This window comes from Meriones unguiculatus, chromosome 1 (assembly GCF_030254825.1).
Source record: "Meriones unguiculatus strain TT.TT164.6M chromosome 1, Bangor_MerUng_6.1, whole genome shotgun sequence".
NCBI classification, from domain to species: domain Eukaryota; kingdom Metazoa; phylum Chordata; class Mammalia; order Rodentia; family Muridae; genus Meriones; species Meriones unguiculatus.
Window position 1 is genome coordinate 88,154,193 of NC_083349.1, and position 19,282 is coordinate 88,173,474.

General features: G+C 38.8%; 1 protein-coding gene across 43 annotated transcripts in view; it reads left to right on the plus strand.

Moving 5' to 3' along the window:
• Positions 1 to 2,594: 2,594 nt before the first annotated feature.
• Positions 2,595 to 19,282, plus strand: part of Nrxn1 (neurexin 1) — a 1,167,492-nt gene continuing 1,150,804 nt past the window's right edge. For 20 of the 43 annotated variants that reach the window (XM_060393140.1, XM_060393190.1, XM_060393259.1 and 17 more), the window contains exons 1-2: positions 2,621 to 3,119; positions 6,058 to 7,722. In XM_060393140.1, coding sequence (XP_060249123.1) covers positions 6,951 to 7,722 — 772 coding nt within the window. In that variant the 5' untranslated portion in view covers positions 2,621 to 3,119; positions 6,058 to 6,950. Of the gene's footprint in view, positions 3,120 to 6,057; positions 7,723 to 19,282 lie in introns of all 43 variants that reach the window. The other 23 variants (XM_060393165.1, XM_060393220.1, XM_060393205.1 and 20 more) reach the window with 4 other exon arrangements.

Here is a 19,282-nt window from a genome sequence, read left to right on the forward strand (position 1 = left end):
GTAAATGCTCTATCACTGATTATATCATCAGCATTTAAAGTTTTATTTTGATTCAGAGTCTTGTGAAGTTTTCCAAGATGGGCTGAAACCCGCAATACTTCTTCACAGTTAGAACACTTGTAACTGTGATTAGATAATATCAATGTAGCACTATGTCTAGTCATGACAGGTAAACTTATCTATTTACTTGTTTGTTTGTTTGTTGAGCCAGGCTCTCACTGTGTGACCCAAGGCTGTCTTGGCACTCACTATGTAGACTAAGTTGGTCTTGAACTTAGAAACATCCACAGAGATGTTTCCTGAGTGCTGGGATTTATGGTGTGTGCCTGTCTAACAGCAAGCACTTTACATCTGACAACTTCAAAGGAGATTTACTGTTACACAGTCTTTTCCTTAAATTTATGTAAACTTTTGTTGAATTTATTGTGTACTAACAACTTTTTTGTTTTAAAATCTATACAAGACACATAAAATTGTTAAGTGTTGGGAAATTTTTTTCCATCAGAAAACTACAAAAGACAGGTGGAGAATACCCAAGGCTGGGTAGAAGTAGTGTAATAATGGAAGATAAAATCAAAATCTGTAGACCCAATGGCCCAGGACTATAGCACTGGCTATGCAGGAGGGTGACGTAGGAGGATCATGAGTTCTGACTATGCTGGGGTAATGTTGTGGTAAAACACCTGTCTAGCACCTATGAAGCCCTTTGTTCTGCCTCCATCATAGAGAAAATAAGTAAATGAACAACCCCAACTGCATAATAAAAGTGAAGTTAACAAAGCAATTATTCAGATCATAAATATTTGGGAGACAGATAACAGTCCAGGTGAAAGGCAGATAGATATGTTCTTAACTCCTCAGTGTGTTCTTTGGAAATCATATACTGGGCCACAATTTTCACTGAAGAACGTCCACAAATCTTCACATTACCAAAAAGACCTTCTGAATTGGAAATTTCAATATATTGTGTTAATTTCATTTCTGGATCACTCCACCTTTTGTGTGTTATTTATGCCAGTTGCTCTCAAGATATTATTAGCAAACAGCAACAAAACCAGAAAAGGCTTGAGTCATGTCCACTTACAAATAACTTTAGTAACTTATGTTTCTTAGACTTGCCTATATTTTTAATATTTCATTTGTGATGGAAGCACACATGAATACAGCAATTCCAAAGAACCAGCTGGCCATCACGATTTCAGAGTCAAGAGTCTTAGCTTTCAAAGTGCCAGTCACTGAGTCAGACAGAATAGAGTTGGGTTGGAGTTACTCATCAAAATATCTAGCAATGGCTAAAAGCACAACTCCAAATATTTTGTACTCATTTACTCATTTTATCTTTCACATAAAGTGGATACTATGATTGTACCCATTTTATAGACTAAGTGACTTTGATATCGTATAGCTAAGTGTCATGTCAAGGTCACAGCTAATAATTGTCAGACATAGAACTCACACCAAACCCAATCTGATTCTCTTTTCTTCACATGGCATTACTAGACAGAACTGGTTTTCTAAAGTCATTAAACTACACATAAGCCTGGGGTTTCTGCATTTAGGTTACTTAAACATTTTCTCAAAAGTTACAGAAGTGTAAACATGGAAATCGTTAGGAGAGAGTTCTGGTTTCTTTGGGTGGAAAAGACTCTTGGATTTGAAAATACCAAGGCTCTTGAATTTGCCTAGTCCTTACATTCTTGCTTTAAAAGGCCTGAAGGCAGAAAACAGTCTTACCTCAGCATTTGAGGCCGAGGCTATCAAGTCTATGATATCACAATAAAAACATCTGGCATTTCTACTCTAAAACTAACCTGTGGTAGAAATATAACAAGGATAGGAATTTAAATGTCCAAAGGGGCCAGCGCATAATTTAAAGCCACAAGCTCCAGACTTCTATCCACTTTGTCTGCAAGCTCGCTTGGAGTTAACTCTTTTCTCACCAGACACAGAAATGCCTACTGGGCATGCCCAATTACACAGTGAGAGAGCATCATACTGTGCTACACTTGTTCCAGGTTTTACCAGAGGCTAAAGAGAAGGAAGAGACAGAGGGAAGAGTTAAATAGGTAGAGAACTTGGTTCAGGTCGGGATGCCGACCGAAGAGGCAGAGAAAGGAAAACTGGAGGATGGAAAAACTGCCAGGAAAGCACCTTTTCAGATGCTCTCCAACTTGGTGCGATAGCCTGGTGGGTCTCGCTAAAGTCCTTTTATCACAGCATAGGCAGATGGCTCGGGCCAGGGCTTCAGCAAGGGGTGGGGCAGGAACACTAGGTGTGGAAGGAAGCCAGTGCCGCTGTCGAGTCCCGCCTGCCCTGCATTCCTCAAAGAGCCTCTAGCTTTGCATGGGTTCAGAACATGAGGTCCAGGTGCACACAGCCAGAGCTCGTCTTAGTCACCAGCTCCTCGGTTTCTGCTGCTCCTCTTTAGCTGCTGAGTCCTTTCCTGGCATCTTCTCAGGTACTCCCGCCCAATCACGACTAAAGCCCGGAGAAGTGGAATCTCCACAAGATTTTCGTGGGTCTAACAGGGGCCTGGGCATGCTCAGTAGGCTACGTGACTCTGGTTTCTCTCTATCTCTCTATCTCTCTCTCTCTCTCTCTCTCTCTCTCTCTCTCTCTCTCTCGGAGGGGAGGGTGGCGAGTGACTACTTAGAAGTGCTTGTGGCAAGTCTCCGCCCCCAGGTTCCCCCTGTAAGGGGACGAGGCAAAGGTAGAAGCACCTTGCTGCTCAGCCTGTGAACTTGGAAGGGGCTGCGGCTGCCAGCTGAGGCCACCGGTTCCCCCCGCCAGAGGATCGGCCGGCCGCTCTCCATGGTACTGCGGAGAGCTCAGCTCCGCCCTTCTCTTTCAGAAGGACAGCACCCGGCGTCACGTAACCCAGCCTTCTCGGGCTTCACCACCGCCTCTTCCTTCCCTTTTCCCCTCTCCTCCTCCTCCTGCTCCCCCTGCTGCTTCCCTCCGCTGCATGTTCTTCCCTTCCGCACTCTTGGAGATAGACGCTCAAGCCTGACGCCTCGGAAAAAGGCAGCAGCAGTCGCCTTATCCTTACACCTCAGAAAATTCGCTTTGACCATGCATGCTTCAGGCTCTGGATCGAGCTAAGGGGAATAACCAGGCAGGTAAAGGATCTCAATTTAGGCTGGGGGAGGGGATGGGGCGAGGCAAGCTGGAGAAGGGTATATTTCCCTGTTGTAACTGGGCCAGGATCTGCTACAAATACAGAGGAAAGGATGGGTGGTGGGAGGGTGGAGGAGTGGAGATTTTGGTTGTTTTGCATGTAGCCTTTCAAACGGCGAGAAGATGAGATGGTGGAACTAGGTAGTAACTTAAAGGCTAAATGCAGTGATTTATTATCCAAAGGAAAAAAAAAAGGTAAAGGCAGTTAGAAACCAAAACAATAAAATAAAACATATCTACACCCTTCTTTCTATTCCTTCCCTATCAGTCCTGACTGTGCCCATCCTTAATTTGTGCAGTAGACTTCAGGATCTAAGAAACTGCACTGGTGTTAGAGATGGTGCTTAGAGACTGGGCGGGAAAGCCAGAGAGAATTTTGGGTGTGCATTGGTATTGAGGTACTTTGCAAAAGCCAAATGCAAAAATATATAACTTGTAAAATTCCTGTCGTAGAATTCAGATTTTTTAGAGTGCTATGCATTAAAAGGTTTCATGGCAAGCAGTGTGTTTGTGTGTGTGTGTGTGTGTGTGTGTGTTACTAAAAACATGATAGAATAAATGCAACTGCAGCCGATCAGCATACTGTATTGATCCTTCCAGTGACTTGGGAATGAATTTTGTTCTAGAAACAGAAGAAAAGATTAATGAAGCTTCTAGTCAGCTTTTGAATTAGAGCGCTTCTTGTTTGGGCTGCAGTATGGTTGTTTATCAGATCCCTTTATTTCATCCTGTAATTTGTGAACTCACCAGGTCGTTCTGGGTACCTAGAGAGAATCGTTTTTCTCCATGTAAAAACAGATACTGTCTCTCACACAATGAGATTCCTCTAGGAACTGGGAGAGCCAGCTGACCTCTCTTGTAAGAACATACATTCTTCCTGGGTTTCCCCTCCTTCCCTCCATCCTTTACAAATTGGTAAAGGTGTGCATTAGAGGAGGAGGGCACAAGAGAGGAGACAAAAAGGTTATGTGATAAATATAAAATTAATACAATAATAAGCTCTGACAATCAGCTAGCCAGCCTTTCTCTCTCTTTCTCTCTCTCTGTTTCTCTCTGTCTCTGTCTCTCTGTCTCTCTCTTTCATTTCTCTCTCTTTCTGCACACACCCACCCCCACCCCTCCATACAGATAGGGAGAGGGGGGCAGAGACAGAGTCTGAGACATCTCCAGACACACATGCTGAGAATGGCCTCATAGCACTACTCTTGTGATAGACTAGACTATTTTGTCAAATGCTGAACATTTACCATATTCCTCATCCTACTTAATATCAAAGTATAATGAATAATAAGCTATTGTTGATCATTTTTAAAAGCACCTTTCTTTAGGTTTGACCCAGGTATAGGCAAAATATAACTTGTAATAGCTGGTTGTGAGGATAGTATCAGCCATAATAAATAGGCAACTGAGATTTTATTGCCATTTGGTAATGAGCAGTATATAAGTATGTGTTATGTCTGTGAAGTGTATGTGCTGTGTCTGTGTGGTGTGTGTGTGTGTGTGTGTGTGTGTGTGTGCTATGTCTGTGTTGTGTGTGGTATTTCAGTGGTATGTATGTGTTCAAAGAAGAGAACCAGTCATCAATTTTATCTGGGGAGGAACTTGAAGTGGGATCCCCTAGCTTGATGGCTCTCAGCTGACACCTGTAGGGATTGCTCTGAACTGAAGAGAAATGCTTTCAGCTCACTCCACAGAGGAGCAGCCACAATGCAGTGCCATAAATTACAGCTAGTTTCAGCTTGTAGGGGGAAAAAGTGTTAATTGGATATGAACTCTGCGCCCAAGCAGTAAATTTGGTGTGAGTGTGTGAGTGTGTGTATAGGAGATTGTGAGATATGGTAGGGTGATATTTTTGCTTGGAATGACCGAATGACATATTTTAAATTTTTTCAAAATGTGAGTTATTTGGTTTTAAAAATTCATAGCCCCTCCTTGAAGATTTATGTTTTCTGTACCATTTCAAAAGCCTGTCAGATTAGAGTTGAATAAAAAGAAGTGATTTAATGGCATAGTGAGTGATTCAAAGGTATGGCTTTAAATTCTAGCTTCCTGGGGCCGTAACAGTTGAGGTGACATACATGCCAACTCCTGTTCTGACTACACAGATTCTATTAGTTCACAGCCAGAAAAGGACTTCAGGAGGAGTCAGATTATTACACTTTTAGAGAGAATATTAAATACCCATCTTTGAAAAATATGAATTTTTGGAAATTAAAACGAATATTATGGCAACAAGGACACAAATACTGACAAGTGTGGCTCCAGACAGATGTTTTGTAGTATAACAGATTATGTACTTGATAAAAAGGAGGACTATATTTTCTTGAAAATTTTAAGATGCTCAAGAAGCTACTGCATTATTGTTGTCTGGGAAGCAAGTGAAGTAGTAGGATGATATACAAATACAAGCTAGCATCTTCCTGCTGAAAGTTTCATGTATTTTAATGTTATAAAATTTGCTGTTAATTGAGGTTGATTAGGGTATATAAATTCTTTAGATAACTAGCACACAGTAGTAGAAAACCTTTAAAAAGGTTTATTAATTTCTCTCCTCACACATTTTGGAAATTAGAACTTTCTTGGACAATTGCAAAGAAACTCATAATCAAACTGTTTCTAAAATCTTGGTCACTAATAAACAGATATGATAAATTCAAGATTGTAACAGCTTGTTACAAGACTGTAACAGTAATTACTAAGAAACACCAGGCCTTTCTGTGGGTCAATACACACACTCTCAAACACACACTGTTATATCCAGGAAGATTATTTGCTTTGATAAATCCATGAGTTATGAACCAGCTTTCCTAGCTGAGTAATGATTTGTATGATTCTATAATTAACTACGGGCTTTAATTTTTTTTATTTTAATTTCCACAGATTTCTGGGTCCTTATCAAAAGACAAAATAAAATAAAAATGCATCACCAATATACAACCAATTGACATGCTGGCATCTTAGGGTGGCCTTGCAGAGACGGAGAAAAGAGAAGAGCTGTTGGGATGTTATTTCACCATCTAACAGCTTCTGGCTGTTTCACAACAGGGTTTGAGATCTACTGACAGGGCTGGTAAACAGAAAGTGAATCAGCCTGGGAGGGCGTGCCAGGGAAGTTTGGCCTTGGCTTCAGTGGTACTGGAAGCCCATGGTATGACAGAAGAAGCAGGCCTCTGAAGCTATTCTGGCGCTACTTACTCGTGCCCTTTCTCCATTTATGCTGGGAGCCAACATCTGGAGTGTCCTCCAGGCCTTCCAAGCAGCCAAAGATAGTGGCTCATTGTTGGCTTCCTGTCACTCCCTGAAAAAAAGTGTGTGTTTCCTCCTGACTCTGCTTTCCTTTTGCTGGCACCACAGTAGTGGTCCGTTGCAGGTGTTGTTCCTGGAAGACTGAAGAATCTATTGGCAACAACAGATGACCTTACTTTGCATCCTTGGATGCAAATGGATCAGTGATTTTCCTTGAGCCTCGGCGGCGATCATTTTCGGAACGTCGTCTCCAAAGTGTATCCTCCCTTTGGTCTGGAAGTTCTGTGGCTACCTTGTGCAACTGGGACCTCTGCTTTCCAGTTGGAAAGGGACTACTGGGAGAGAGGAACGGGTTGCTGGAAGAGAAGAAGAAGGAAAAAAGGAGCTAAAGGAGCGTGTGCCCCTCCAACCTCCACCTCCCCTGTGCCTCCCACTACTCTGTGGACCCCCATTTCTCCGTGACGGTGTCCAGTACCATTTCGACCCTGTCGCCCCCGGCTCCCCCCCGCCGCACCCCAGCCCCGAGCATGGGGACGGCGCTGGTCCAGCGCGGGGGCTGCTTTCTCCTCTGCCTGTCACTGCTGCTCCTGGGTTGCTGGGCAGAGCTGGGCAGCGGGCTGGAGTTCCCGGGCGCCGAGGGCCAGTGGACGCGCTTCCCCAAGTGGAACGCGTGCTGTGAGAGTGAGATGAGCTTCCAGCTGAAGACGCGCAGCGCGCGCGGCCTCGTGCTCTACTTCGACGACGAGGGCTTCTGCGACTTCCTGGAGCTCATCCTGACGCGCGGAGGCCGCCTGCAGCTCAGCTTCTCCATCTTCTGCGCGGAGCCCGCCATGCTGCTGGCGGACACGCCGGTCAACGACGGGGCGTGGCACAGCGTGCGCATCCGCCGCCAGTTCCGCAACACCACGCTCTACATCGACCAGGCCGAGGCCAAGTGGGTGGAGGTCAAGTCCAAGCGCAGGGACATGACGGTGTTCAGCGGGCTCTTCGTGGGCGGGCTGCCCCCCGAACTGCGCGCCGCGGCCCTCAAGCTCACACTGGCCTCGGTGAGGGAGCGCGAGCCCTTCAAGGGCTGGATCCGCGACGTCAGAGTCAACTCATCGCAGGCGCTGCCGGTGGACAGCGGCGAGGTCAAGCTGGACGATGAGCCGCCCAACAGTGGCGGCGGGAGCCCGTGCGAGGCGGGCGAAGAGGGTGAGGGTGGCGTGTGCCTCAACGGAGGCGTGTGCTCGGTGGTCGACGACCAGGCCGTGTGCGACTGCTCCAGGACAGGCTTCCGCGGCAAGGACTGCAGCCAAGGTAAGGCCTGCCCGACCACGTGGAGCCTCGGCCTGGGCTGGGCGGGAGGCTGGTGCATGGGGCCTTCCTCCTCAGGATGCCTCAGGGTGAAGGCTTGTCCCTCACCGCCATGCTGCCTCCCTTTGCAGCCTCTTAGTGGGCATACTGCCCTTCCCAAGGCCATGCCCATGCAACTCTACCTCCTTCCAAGTGACCAACAGAATGGTCTCCCTAAACCCCAGCCCAAAGTTGGCAGGTTCTGTAGTCCTGCGGCCACTGCCTACCTAAATGGCCCACTACTGCCCTGTACCACCAGTAACTCTGGAACACAGACCTTGCCTGTAAGCTATTGACAAGTGTCTAGAGGACTGAGTATGTGTTTGGTGAGAAAATTAAATAGAGGTTAGCTGTGGGCCACAATAGAGCTAGCCACATGGTTACTACTGGTCAAAGCACACTCGATAGTCCACAGGCCCTGGGTGCCTTTGCACCCATGACTTGCTCCTGGTGTGGAAAGAGAAGAGATTTTCGTCATGAACAGGGGGCTTTTAAAATTTTGTTTCCCATGCTTATCTCCCAACCCCAAATTTTCCGTATTTAAGAAGAATTTTGTGATCTCGTTGGTTTATTCAAGCATGAGACAGGTCAGCTAATGTTGAGGAATGTTAGCGATGAGATAACGTATTTCTTGATTAATAAATGCTTGATAACAAGAGTACTAGAGCAATTTAGGTGTCGCTGGATTGGGAAGACTGTCCAGGCTAATGAGCAGGGTGCATGTGAGTGATGGTAAGAGCTTTCCTAAGGACAGTCAGCTGATGACATTATCTGAGTAGCATTAGTCAAGTTGTTTCCGTGATCCATAGGGCTTAAAACAAACAAAGCATAGTTAAGCATTATCTTTACCACTTTACATCTAAAATTCAGTTTTCTGTGCATCTCTTCCATGTTTTTTTAATTATTAACTTTGTTATGGCAGGGACCAAGTAAATTATTCTTGTATGAATACAGGGAAACCTATAAACAGAAAGTGGTGAGTGGCATGGCTAGGAGGACACATGAATGTATTAGAGGCCAAGCAGTATGGGTGTCTTGGTTTCAATTGCATACATAGCTTTGGGGCAAATCAAGGCAGCCAATCATGGATATCTAGCACTTATAGTTGAAGCAGGGAGAAAAGCGAATTATTAAATCTGATTTGAAAGACAGGGGCAAAAAGCTTTGTGTGGCTGCGTTTTATTGTGTGATGTCTGTTTTTCTTTTCTTTTCTTTTTTCTTTCTTTTTGGCTTAGAGTGTTGAGAGGAGTAAGCCTTTGTAATTCTTATTAGACTTGGCAGCTTTCTCTCATTTGGCTTTAAAAGAAAGGAAGACATGATGAAATTTGTGACTGTTTTAACAACAAAAGAGAGTTAGTTAGGAAGAAAAAAAGGTGTTATTTAGGAGTGGTCTGTAGATTTCATGGGAACAGTGGTGGATAGTTAAGAATTAACTATGCTTTGTTTTCTTAGGGGTTTGTGTTAAGTACTTTGGTGTAAGTAATTATAATGACTGTATCCTATGTCTCATACAGTACTTTCAGCTCTGCTGGTAAATTTCCGTGAACATAAGATCATGTTTTACATGTTTTACAAAAATGAAACAGAACAATCTTTTTCCTCTACAAAATATAGCTGAATTGTAAGTCACTATGATAGCTAGATGAGATGAATTCATAGTACAACTTGAAGTTGTGTACATTTGTACTGATTAATAGAGAATGGCAAATATTATTTTTGTGGAAACATCGTTCTCTAGGCATCCTAATGCCACTTTAGATGATAAAGAAGGCAACTTAATGAAATATAACTTCCTTTCTTAAATTAAGAAACAAATATGACACAATGACAGCTTGTACTGTGTGGGAGAGTGTTTTAAATGAATTTTAAAAATATTTCTATGCATTTTAATGTAGGGATCCAAGGATCATGCATAATCAGGAACAGTTAAGACTGGAGAAAGCCTGAAAAAAAAAGTAATGTTAAAAAGAAACAGAATTAGATGTTTCCAAAATACATTTTGTTTTGGCAAATGCATATTTCTTTCTGTAAGGTGCGTAATTTGGAATTAATAGGATGAATATTAGAGCAGCATTGTATCTGATGCCTTAGAAAAATCATCTCAAGAAGGTAAATCTATCAGAAGTGTTTTGAGCTTTGCTTCATTTTGAAAATTTGAGCTGAAAGAGAATACAAAGATCACCACTAGTCATGGAAGGAAAACAAAAGGCTGGAATTTTTTGGTTATCAGAGAAATGGGAGATGGAATGATTAAGGCATAGTCTGTCTTTCCAGAAGCATTGGCTTTGCTTTGCTTATTTTCTCTGTTTCATGTGTGTCAAGTGACTACTGAATAATTAATTGGAGTGGATGCTTCTCCCACTGCCGATCATGCACTGACAACTGGGGGAGATGATTTCTATTCAGATGAAGTGTAAACAAAGCTCTGTCTCCACTTACTATTTACACTGATTACTACATTCTTTATAAAGCCAATTAAAAAACAAAATAAATAAATATTCATTACAGAAAAGGTTCAGGAAAGATTACAATCAAGCACATATTAAACACAGAGGTAAGGCACCTCCAGCCCCTACAGTTCTTTTCACTCTCAGTTTAAGAAGTCCAATATTATTGTAGTGGCCTTCTATTTAAAACATCTAAGAACTAAAAATATGGTGCAACAATATATAGTGAGAACAATCTGGTTTCATCCTCCCCGTCTAGAATGCCTGAGACAATCTGTACCTGTGAGTTTCCAAAGTATTTTTGGTGAAGAAATTCTGTTTCATCCTTACTGTATTTACTTGGACCTAGTAAGATTCATTTATTTACCAACATATTTATCTACTGATGGAGAGAGAACACCAGGAAAGTTGTGCCTCATGGTCAGATTAGTGGCAGAGCTAGATAAGAACATAAACACCTTATTTCCAAACCTTGTGTCTTCTCATATGCTAAGTAAGTTTTTATCTTCCTTCAAATGGACTTTGGTTTTTGGTAGGAGGGAGAATGAGATGTTTCTTCAAAGAGCAAAAATACATATAAAATGGTCCCAGAAACAAGTACTTTATGTACCATTGATGTTTGTGACCCTAACCATTACTCTCAGAACTCAACTACCTAACAATGTCATTCTTCTTGGATGATGGATTCTTATGGGGTATAGCTTTTTCATTGGCTCGTTCTCATCTAAGTGCTTCAGTGCCATTGTCTGATAAGTTTCTACTTAAGGGTACTAATAGTTTCCTAGAAGCTTCACAAGCTTAGAGAACCTCATGACCATCAAGCTTAAAATTAAGCATAAAAGGTCAATAAATAAGAAATTAAATTATACCTGTCATGCCCAGATCTAAGTAAAACCTAGACATTTTAGGTTTTGCTTAGGTCACATGTTAAAATTTAATACTAGATTGTGAGGTCATTTTCTTTCATTTTCTCTATTTAAATTACTATAATGCTGCATTATTGCTTATTATGATTGTCTTTGTCAGTGTGGTAAATGTATTTAGTGAAGAGGGCTTTCAAAGAAGCCCTCTTATGTAGCTTTATTGATACCAGACATTTGCAGATACATATCCATACATTCATTTATTCATCTCTCTTTTTACACATAAGGATAGACAGACTTCCTTGCACATGCCAGAATATTAGGCTTATGCAATGAAATGCTGAGTACACTAGAGGTAGCTCCTACTTTGTCAGCCATCCTATAGTCTACTGAGAGGCACATTATTTAAAATAACACATATGGGAATTAAAAATAGTGGTATATTTAAAATAATGCTTATATGCTGTGTGGAATTTTAAAATAGTGGACCTAATCCAAGATTTTATTGAGGTGTGGTTATTAAACTTAAAGCTGAAATATTTGAGGAACTTTCCAGGTAACAGAGAAGGGTGGAGGAGGTAAACTCAGAGATAAAGAGGTCTGTACTGAACATGGTACAGTCTGTCCGTGGCACTGGCAGGAGTCCTCATTGAATGGAGCTCTTGGTCCATATTCAAGAGAGCAGTAGAGACAGGTTTTCTGAACTATGTGAGAATTTTAAAATCCATTAGACACAGGAGTATAACATGGAAGATGAGAATGGCAATGTCACATGTATATTTTACTAATGTCACTTAAACAACAGTTTACAAAACAGATTGAATTGGGACCACAGGAAATGAAAATGATGTTATTTTATGTTTGTCACTCAATAGCAGTTGTTAAGCACCAACTAAAAGCTTTAGCTACTTAAAAGTAGAGGAAAAAATAGAAAACAATAAGTGCTTGAAAGGAATCCTTCAAGTTAGGATTCATGATTCAAGCAACTTGGCATCTCCATGAGCTTAGTTAGGTAGAGAAATTTAAGTTCATTTACTATTTAGAACACTGCAATCTACTTGTAAAATCATGATCTGAACTCTGTAGAGATTATTTATTACTTTGTTTCCTTTGGCTATTCCAGTTGAAGTCATAGGGTTCTGGAACCCAGTGGCAATACCATACTGTTCCATACTCAAAGTACACTACATTGTAATCATTTTATCTTTTAATGAAAAGTATCACATACTGTCTGGAGCTACATTGCAAATTGAATACATTTATAGTGGAATGTGATATTATGTATACTGTTCCTACAGTAAGAAAAGCTAAAATGTTTATGAGTTTTTTTTTTTTGTTAAGTTGTATTACTGAAGAAAATGATATAGAAAAATTGTCAGAATTTTATTTGACGGCTACCATTGCAGAAAAAGTTATCTTTGCTAAAATAGGTTTGAATAGGACAAAGCTCATGAGTAGATTACTCCACTGTGCAACACACTGGACATTTCTTATTACTGGACAACAAAAGGCATCTGTCTGCTTCTGACTGTCAAATGACCACAACATAGTTACCATCACAGAAATCCACAAATTCATAGTTGTTTTTCTTTCCTATTCTGTTGAGTCACTTTAGTGTAGGGGCTAAATTACTCATATGCTGTGGACTGCCTGTCCAAAGATTAAAAGAGTGAAAATTCAGCTTTTTGTTACTCAGGTTAGGACTTGGCATAGGTGCAGAATTTGTTTAATATAGCCATCATGAAAACTAAGCTGGGGACTATGTAAACATAGAGAATGGTGGATGACATTGGCTGGGCAATGGATAGTATCTGTTTACTTCCTTGGGCTTTTCTTGTGGCTAGTAGTCCAGTCTTGTCATTGATACCATTTTCTTGAAGGGTACTTGCACACAAAATCCATGTATGAAACTTTAAAAATCCAATTTCCAATGCAGTAGTTTTTTAAAAAAATCTTATTATATATTTATTTTCATTAATTAATTAATTTGTTTACATCTCAATCATGCAGTAATCTTTTAGTTGTCAAAATTTCAACTTATGAAGAAAGAAAATAATGAAGACAATATGGTTTTGTTTCTGCTTTATACAGATGACTTAATATTTTTAAAGCCATGATTCAAAAAATTAAAAAAATAGTCTGTGTAAGAATTTTATGACTCAATAGATGTTAAACACAAAAACATTTCTAACAAGTATCTTTCAACTTTCAGATAATGCTTGCACTCCACCCCACTCCTGTACTTAGATTGTACTTTTTCCTTCACACCAGTTATCTAAAATAGCACTGGACAGAGACTGCAGTTCAATGGCAGAACACTTTTAGATTGTGCAAACACTGGTTTGGGTTCTCAGAACATGACCAATAAAAACAAACAAAAGAAAGAAATAATTCTAATTATCTTTATAATCTATAGTGTTATCATCTATCTATAACAAGAGCCTTTTAAATGGCCAGCATAAGCACAGGTATCCAATTTATAATTTTTTTTGAGATTTTTATAAAAAAGCTAAATTTACTTAGATGTTTGCTGCAGGTAGCTACTAATATATTTTAATTTTTTTAAAATTTAAGAACATGTTAAAGTCCCAACAAACAAATTATATTTTTATTCATACTTATATATATGATAGTATAATTCTGTTCCAGTTTTGGCTATCATTAAATGAAATATGCTAATTAAACTGATTACTTAAAAATAATCACCTCTTTAGACAGTAAGTCCTGGAATTATATTAACATTTTTGCTATTTTTATCATATTTTGAAAATGAGCAGGTGAATCTCATGAGCTCCAGAGTGGTCCAGTCACTTCTGTATCTCTCCCAGTCAGCATCTCCCTCAAGTGGTTGTGCTCATTAGAATAGAGCTCAGGTAAATATGGAGGAAAAATTACATTTTATCACAGAGAAGTTCTGTTTTGTTATAATAAAGTTACTCTTAAGAGTTACTTTGCAAACAACTTATAAAACATCCATAAACATCCCAGATATAATTTTGAACAAGTTTCATGTTAAAAATGCATCCTATTAAAATATTATGTAAAAGCTACCTAATATTATCATGCAGTTCTGTATAATTTTGTGGCTCAATCCTGTTTTTTTCCGACTTAGGAATACACATACAGGAATATACACAGTCTCATAGTTTCCTGAAGAGTAAGTTTTAAAAGCTCTAATTGGGTTGAAACATAATTTTGCTTGGCCATTTTCTTTAGAGTCTTTCCTTGACTCCATGGTTTTGTGAGATTCCAAATATTTCTACTACAGTACAGAAGTGGGGATAGACAAGGTGATTTCTGCATTATTAGTTGTAGTGTGTGTGTGTGAGTGTGTATGTGTGTGTGTGTGTGTGTGTGTGTATGTGTATGAAGAGGACATGACTTAAGATCTGAGGAAATGGTTTCAGGTATGCCATTAAATTAAGTTAAGGTCACTAACTTTCTGTGGGTTTGTTTTCAAGACTGCAAATTAAGAAGTCTCAGAGTCAGCTTAGTTGAACTTCTATGGTTCCTACTGACCTACTGTGCAAAGTGTGTGAGAGTGATTGATTTGTTCAAACTTATACGAAACCCTAAAACTACTAAGTGAAAACCTAAAACTGCTAAGTGCTGTGGTTGTAGAATGTTATATTTGTGGTCAAAATGGAAGTAATCTTATCGTGGGATTATATTGGTGTGCTTTTGATCACTGATGCCCAGTAAAATATACTCTATTTCGTGGGATTCTGCTACTGTGCACTGATATATGGCAAGCAGAGTAACCACAATATTAGTTTTCTTGTTTCTCTTGTGTAAAATCTAAATCAAACACATCAACTTAGGGCAATGACGCATATAAGTAATATGATCTTATTTCTATGAAGAGCTAAAGAGACACAAATAATCTATGATAACAGAAGTCAGAACTGAGGTAATTGCTAAGTGATGCTGGCAGAGAATGGAGCTTTGGGTCCGGGTCGTGATTATTTGGTATACATATTTGTGAAGATTCCCTGAGCTATACACTGAAGATTTGTGTATCTTATTGTAAGAGCCATGGAACTTCAAAAAAGTAAAAATGATTGCTGCTTAGTAAAAACCGCTAATTTATAAATACATAATTTGTAAATTATGTATGAAAACTGAAGTGTGAGGTAGTCCTCAGTGGGTATCCACATTAAAATTTTTATATAAAATATCCAGTATTTGTAATATATAAATGCAACTATCATTCCAAAGAACAGACCCATTTATATATAAATAAAATAGGAGCAAATAGTATTTTCTGTTTAAAATACCTGACACAACATTTGAAATTGAATCATTTTTTAATTTCTGATGACTTAATAATACACACTTATTTTTGCTTTGTATTGTTTAAACATGTATCTTGCCATTACAATTAATCAATGTAAACCTTCCAATTCGGACAGCCAAAAAGCTGAAATTGTCAAGTTACTGATTGATAAGTTTGAAAGAGCTCAGTCAATACTTAGGTGAGTAATTGAATATTGGAGAACACATTACTAGATAGTCCAATCAAATTCTCACAAATCCTCGATGTCTGTATGAATAAACATGCTCTCCAAAAATGCTGTATGTCCAATTTCTTCAAGCTCCCTAGCTCACTAGAGCTGCAGACACATGTTAACCACCACGAGAACAACTATTCTGTTGCCATCAAAGTACTTCTCATAATTACTTCTTAATTTTTACTTACTGAAATCATTTTGCATTGTGTTCTATCCACAAGGTAAGAACATTGCATTCTACCTTGGTTATTTCTTCAACAGCCTCCCTTCCCCAGCTTAATAAAATTCCTGTTTTACTTATGAGCCAAGTACAAGTTAGAAAAGTTCCCTTTCTAGGGCTTTTAGGAGTCTGGAATTTGAGCCTAGGTCCTCAGGCAGGCAGCTCTGCAACTGCATGACAAAGTCTATGGATTCATTCATCAAAGGATTAAAGGTTGCTGGGATAGTTGTCAAATGCTTTAACTGGCTGATATACACTAAGACCTTAGTTTTGAGGATTGTACCAGACTTAAATGTAATATCATTTTCAAACGACAGGACACTACTAAAAGTGCATCTTGCATACTTGCTCCCCTTGTTGACCTTGGTAGGATGCTTAGTTGGTTGACCAAACTCCAGTAATCATTCGGGGAAATCCCTATATGTTGCATTCAAAGAATTCTATTCTTTGTCATTTCGAGTTAAAAAGAATGAAGTTTTAAAAACTAAGCTACACTGAATTTTACCCAGGTTTAAAGTTTGGGGGAAAAAAGTTTGAAAATATTGAAGTCCATGGTGGTTTGGTACAAATGTACCTAGGTCAGTTAGATACCAGGTACTTACTGAGTTGGAACGTGGTTCCTCCGAACATACAGACATTGGTTATTGGAGAAACCATGACTAGTTAGTGCATTTGAATACACAGAGGGGAGTTAAATGAAAGTACACAGTGAGAAAATAGAGCTTCTTTTGAATATGTTTCCTTATGCTATTTCTGCTAGCTACATGAAGCTATTATCAGAAGGAAGTAAGAGGCTGGGACAAGAAGTCTCAGCTGGCAAGCCAAAGTGCTGACCTGGACTCTTGTGTGGTTGCTGGTACTCCAAACTGTGTGGAACACATTAGCAGGACATCAGTTCCACACTATGAGAACAAGTGCTGCTTCTAGAACCATCTAGGGTTTGCTTCTCAGAAGTGTCTGGAAATACAAGGGTTAGAAGAGAATATGCCAAATGCAATTGTTGCTTCACCAGAATTTTGCCAACCCGAATGGATTTCCGTGAATGACAGGAAGCAGCGCTGATCAGAGATCATGAACAACCCATGTTTGTAACCTAACAACACCTGGGCCATGCTGAAGAATCAGCTGATTTGCAGTGTTTCTCAGACATTGCTAGATTCAGCAGAACGAACAACCTTAGCCCAGAAGAAGCAAGGAAATTAAAGACTCATGTTTTTCTTCTAAGTAATGATACCTCTCTATTCCTAAGCACGCTTGTATTCTCCTTAGGGAAGGAGCTGGCATGGCAGTGTAAAACTATAGCTGCTGCGTGGAAGCCATCACCTTCTACCTTCAGCACTTTCCTCTAATGCAAAATTAAATCCCCCATAATATGAATATTATTATTTATTTAAAATTACATGTGATGCTTTATATATTACATGCTTAATTACCAAATTGAGAACATAAAATATGAAGTTATATATTGTATTTTATTACCTGCATTGCACAATTAAATTTATGTAAGCTTATTTGAATCAAGTGCAATGGAGTATTGAGAAGTTTAAAAATAATGAGACAGTTATTTTGTTCCATAAATGTACATGTATGATTATCTCTTTACACAGAAACATACAAAAGATATGACTTGCAAGAAACTGACATATAATTCAAACAAAGTGCTTGAAGTCTTAAAATTTATATTAAAATAATAAAAAAATATATATTGCTTAAGATACCATTAAAGTATAATAGCCTATGTGGCCTAAAATAGTTTTTGTTATATATTTGTTTTTCTTACGGAAAACCTCAAGAAACTAAAAAGATCATTTTAAATCTAAAACAAGCAGTTTTGGATTGAGCATAGTATTAAAGGTTATATTACTTTAATATTACTAATTAGCATCATCTCAAGGGTTGTGCAAACATAAGCAAAAACAAAAACAAATTAATATGCTTACCTAATTCTAATGAAGTGCTCATTTTACTTATATATGAAAACTAATGAATTGAACTTATTTATTAAGTTCTGTACAGGTTTAAAATAAACAGAGACTACTATCTGAGTGTGAGAGTATTTTAAATAAATATTTTCCCAAAAATCTAAAAATTTAGTTTTATGAAAATAGTTAAAAACCTATAAAAAAAACCTCTTTGTTTTAAATAACTAAGTAATATAAGCTTCATAACATAACTCACTGCCTAGCTTCTATTATTGTATAATTTTGATGCATAGTAAATCATTAGCTTTCTTTCTATTTCTGTATTCTTGCAAGTGTTAACAAAGATTGTACTAAAATATGTCCTTTATCATAACTTACCTTGTTTAATACAATTACACTTAAAGACATACCCCTCTTGAGTTGTACGCATCATACAGTTCTCTCTTCATTGTTAAATTCTTCATTTGTGTTCATGCACGGTTTCAGGAATCATGCTTTTCCTCAGAGATGTGTTTTTCAGCCAAGTGTTGTATGCTTTTCCAGACACCTTTGAAACAAAGAAGAATGAGACACAATTCGTTCTCAGAATCAAAACCGTCTTCTGAACACAGTCCTTACTTCTATGAAATACTTTCATTTCATTCTGTTTAGAGAAAACAGAGATTGGGCTGGCCTCTTTGTTCCAGTAGATGGAGGATGAAGGATGCTGGTGAATGATATAGGAGACTGGAAAAATATAGGAGGGATAGGGTGGGAAGAACAGAATTTGAGAGAAAGTCTAAGAGAAAATAGGTAGTGGGGAGAGTAGAGAGCATATGCAAGAGATCAGAATTTGATTAACATGTAATATTAGTGGGAAGTATGTATTTAAATGAAGAAAATTCACACATCCATTGAGTGGGAAAGAACTAAAATGTTCATTTCTTGGTGTCTAATCCTTTGTTTGAGTTACAGAAGTGAATAGGAGGCAAGGATAAATATGTAACTGTTTGTTTAAACCATGTAACATATCCTTTCATTTTATTGTCTCTTGTTGGAATTTTCCCTACTAACAAAGTCAAGAACAATAGCAAAAACCTTAAATGCTTTGTCTATGTGTCCTGCATTGTTCAAAGACCTTTACACATTTTTTTTTTCATTTAATGTACCCTTGATCCTTATAAGATATTTACTATTTTATCTATCCTATAGATGAGAAAGCTAAGGCCTAGGAAGATTTGAAAATCCCCTACATTCATATGGTCAAAAATTTCAGAGTAGTCAGTGAGACAAAGCTGTGCCACTCATGAGGCCTTATCCTCATTTCATAACTCCTTTAAGAAAATAGTAGCTATATATTTTCTATACACATTCACAGGACATAATTTGGTGTTTCAAAGATAAGTGCTTTATCGAAAGTGATTTCATATTGTTTTTCTAATTTTTTTTTAAATTCTATATGACGATTTTGTACCTCTTTGGGTGTTGAATTTCTTCTGTCAATTTACTGAAAGCTTTCACTGCTGATGTAAATTACTGTTTTTCTGTTATGTCTTCAGGGGAAATGAAATCCTTATGGTTA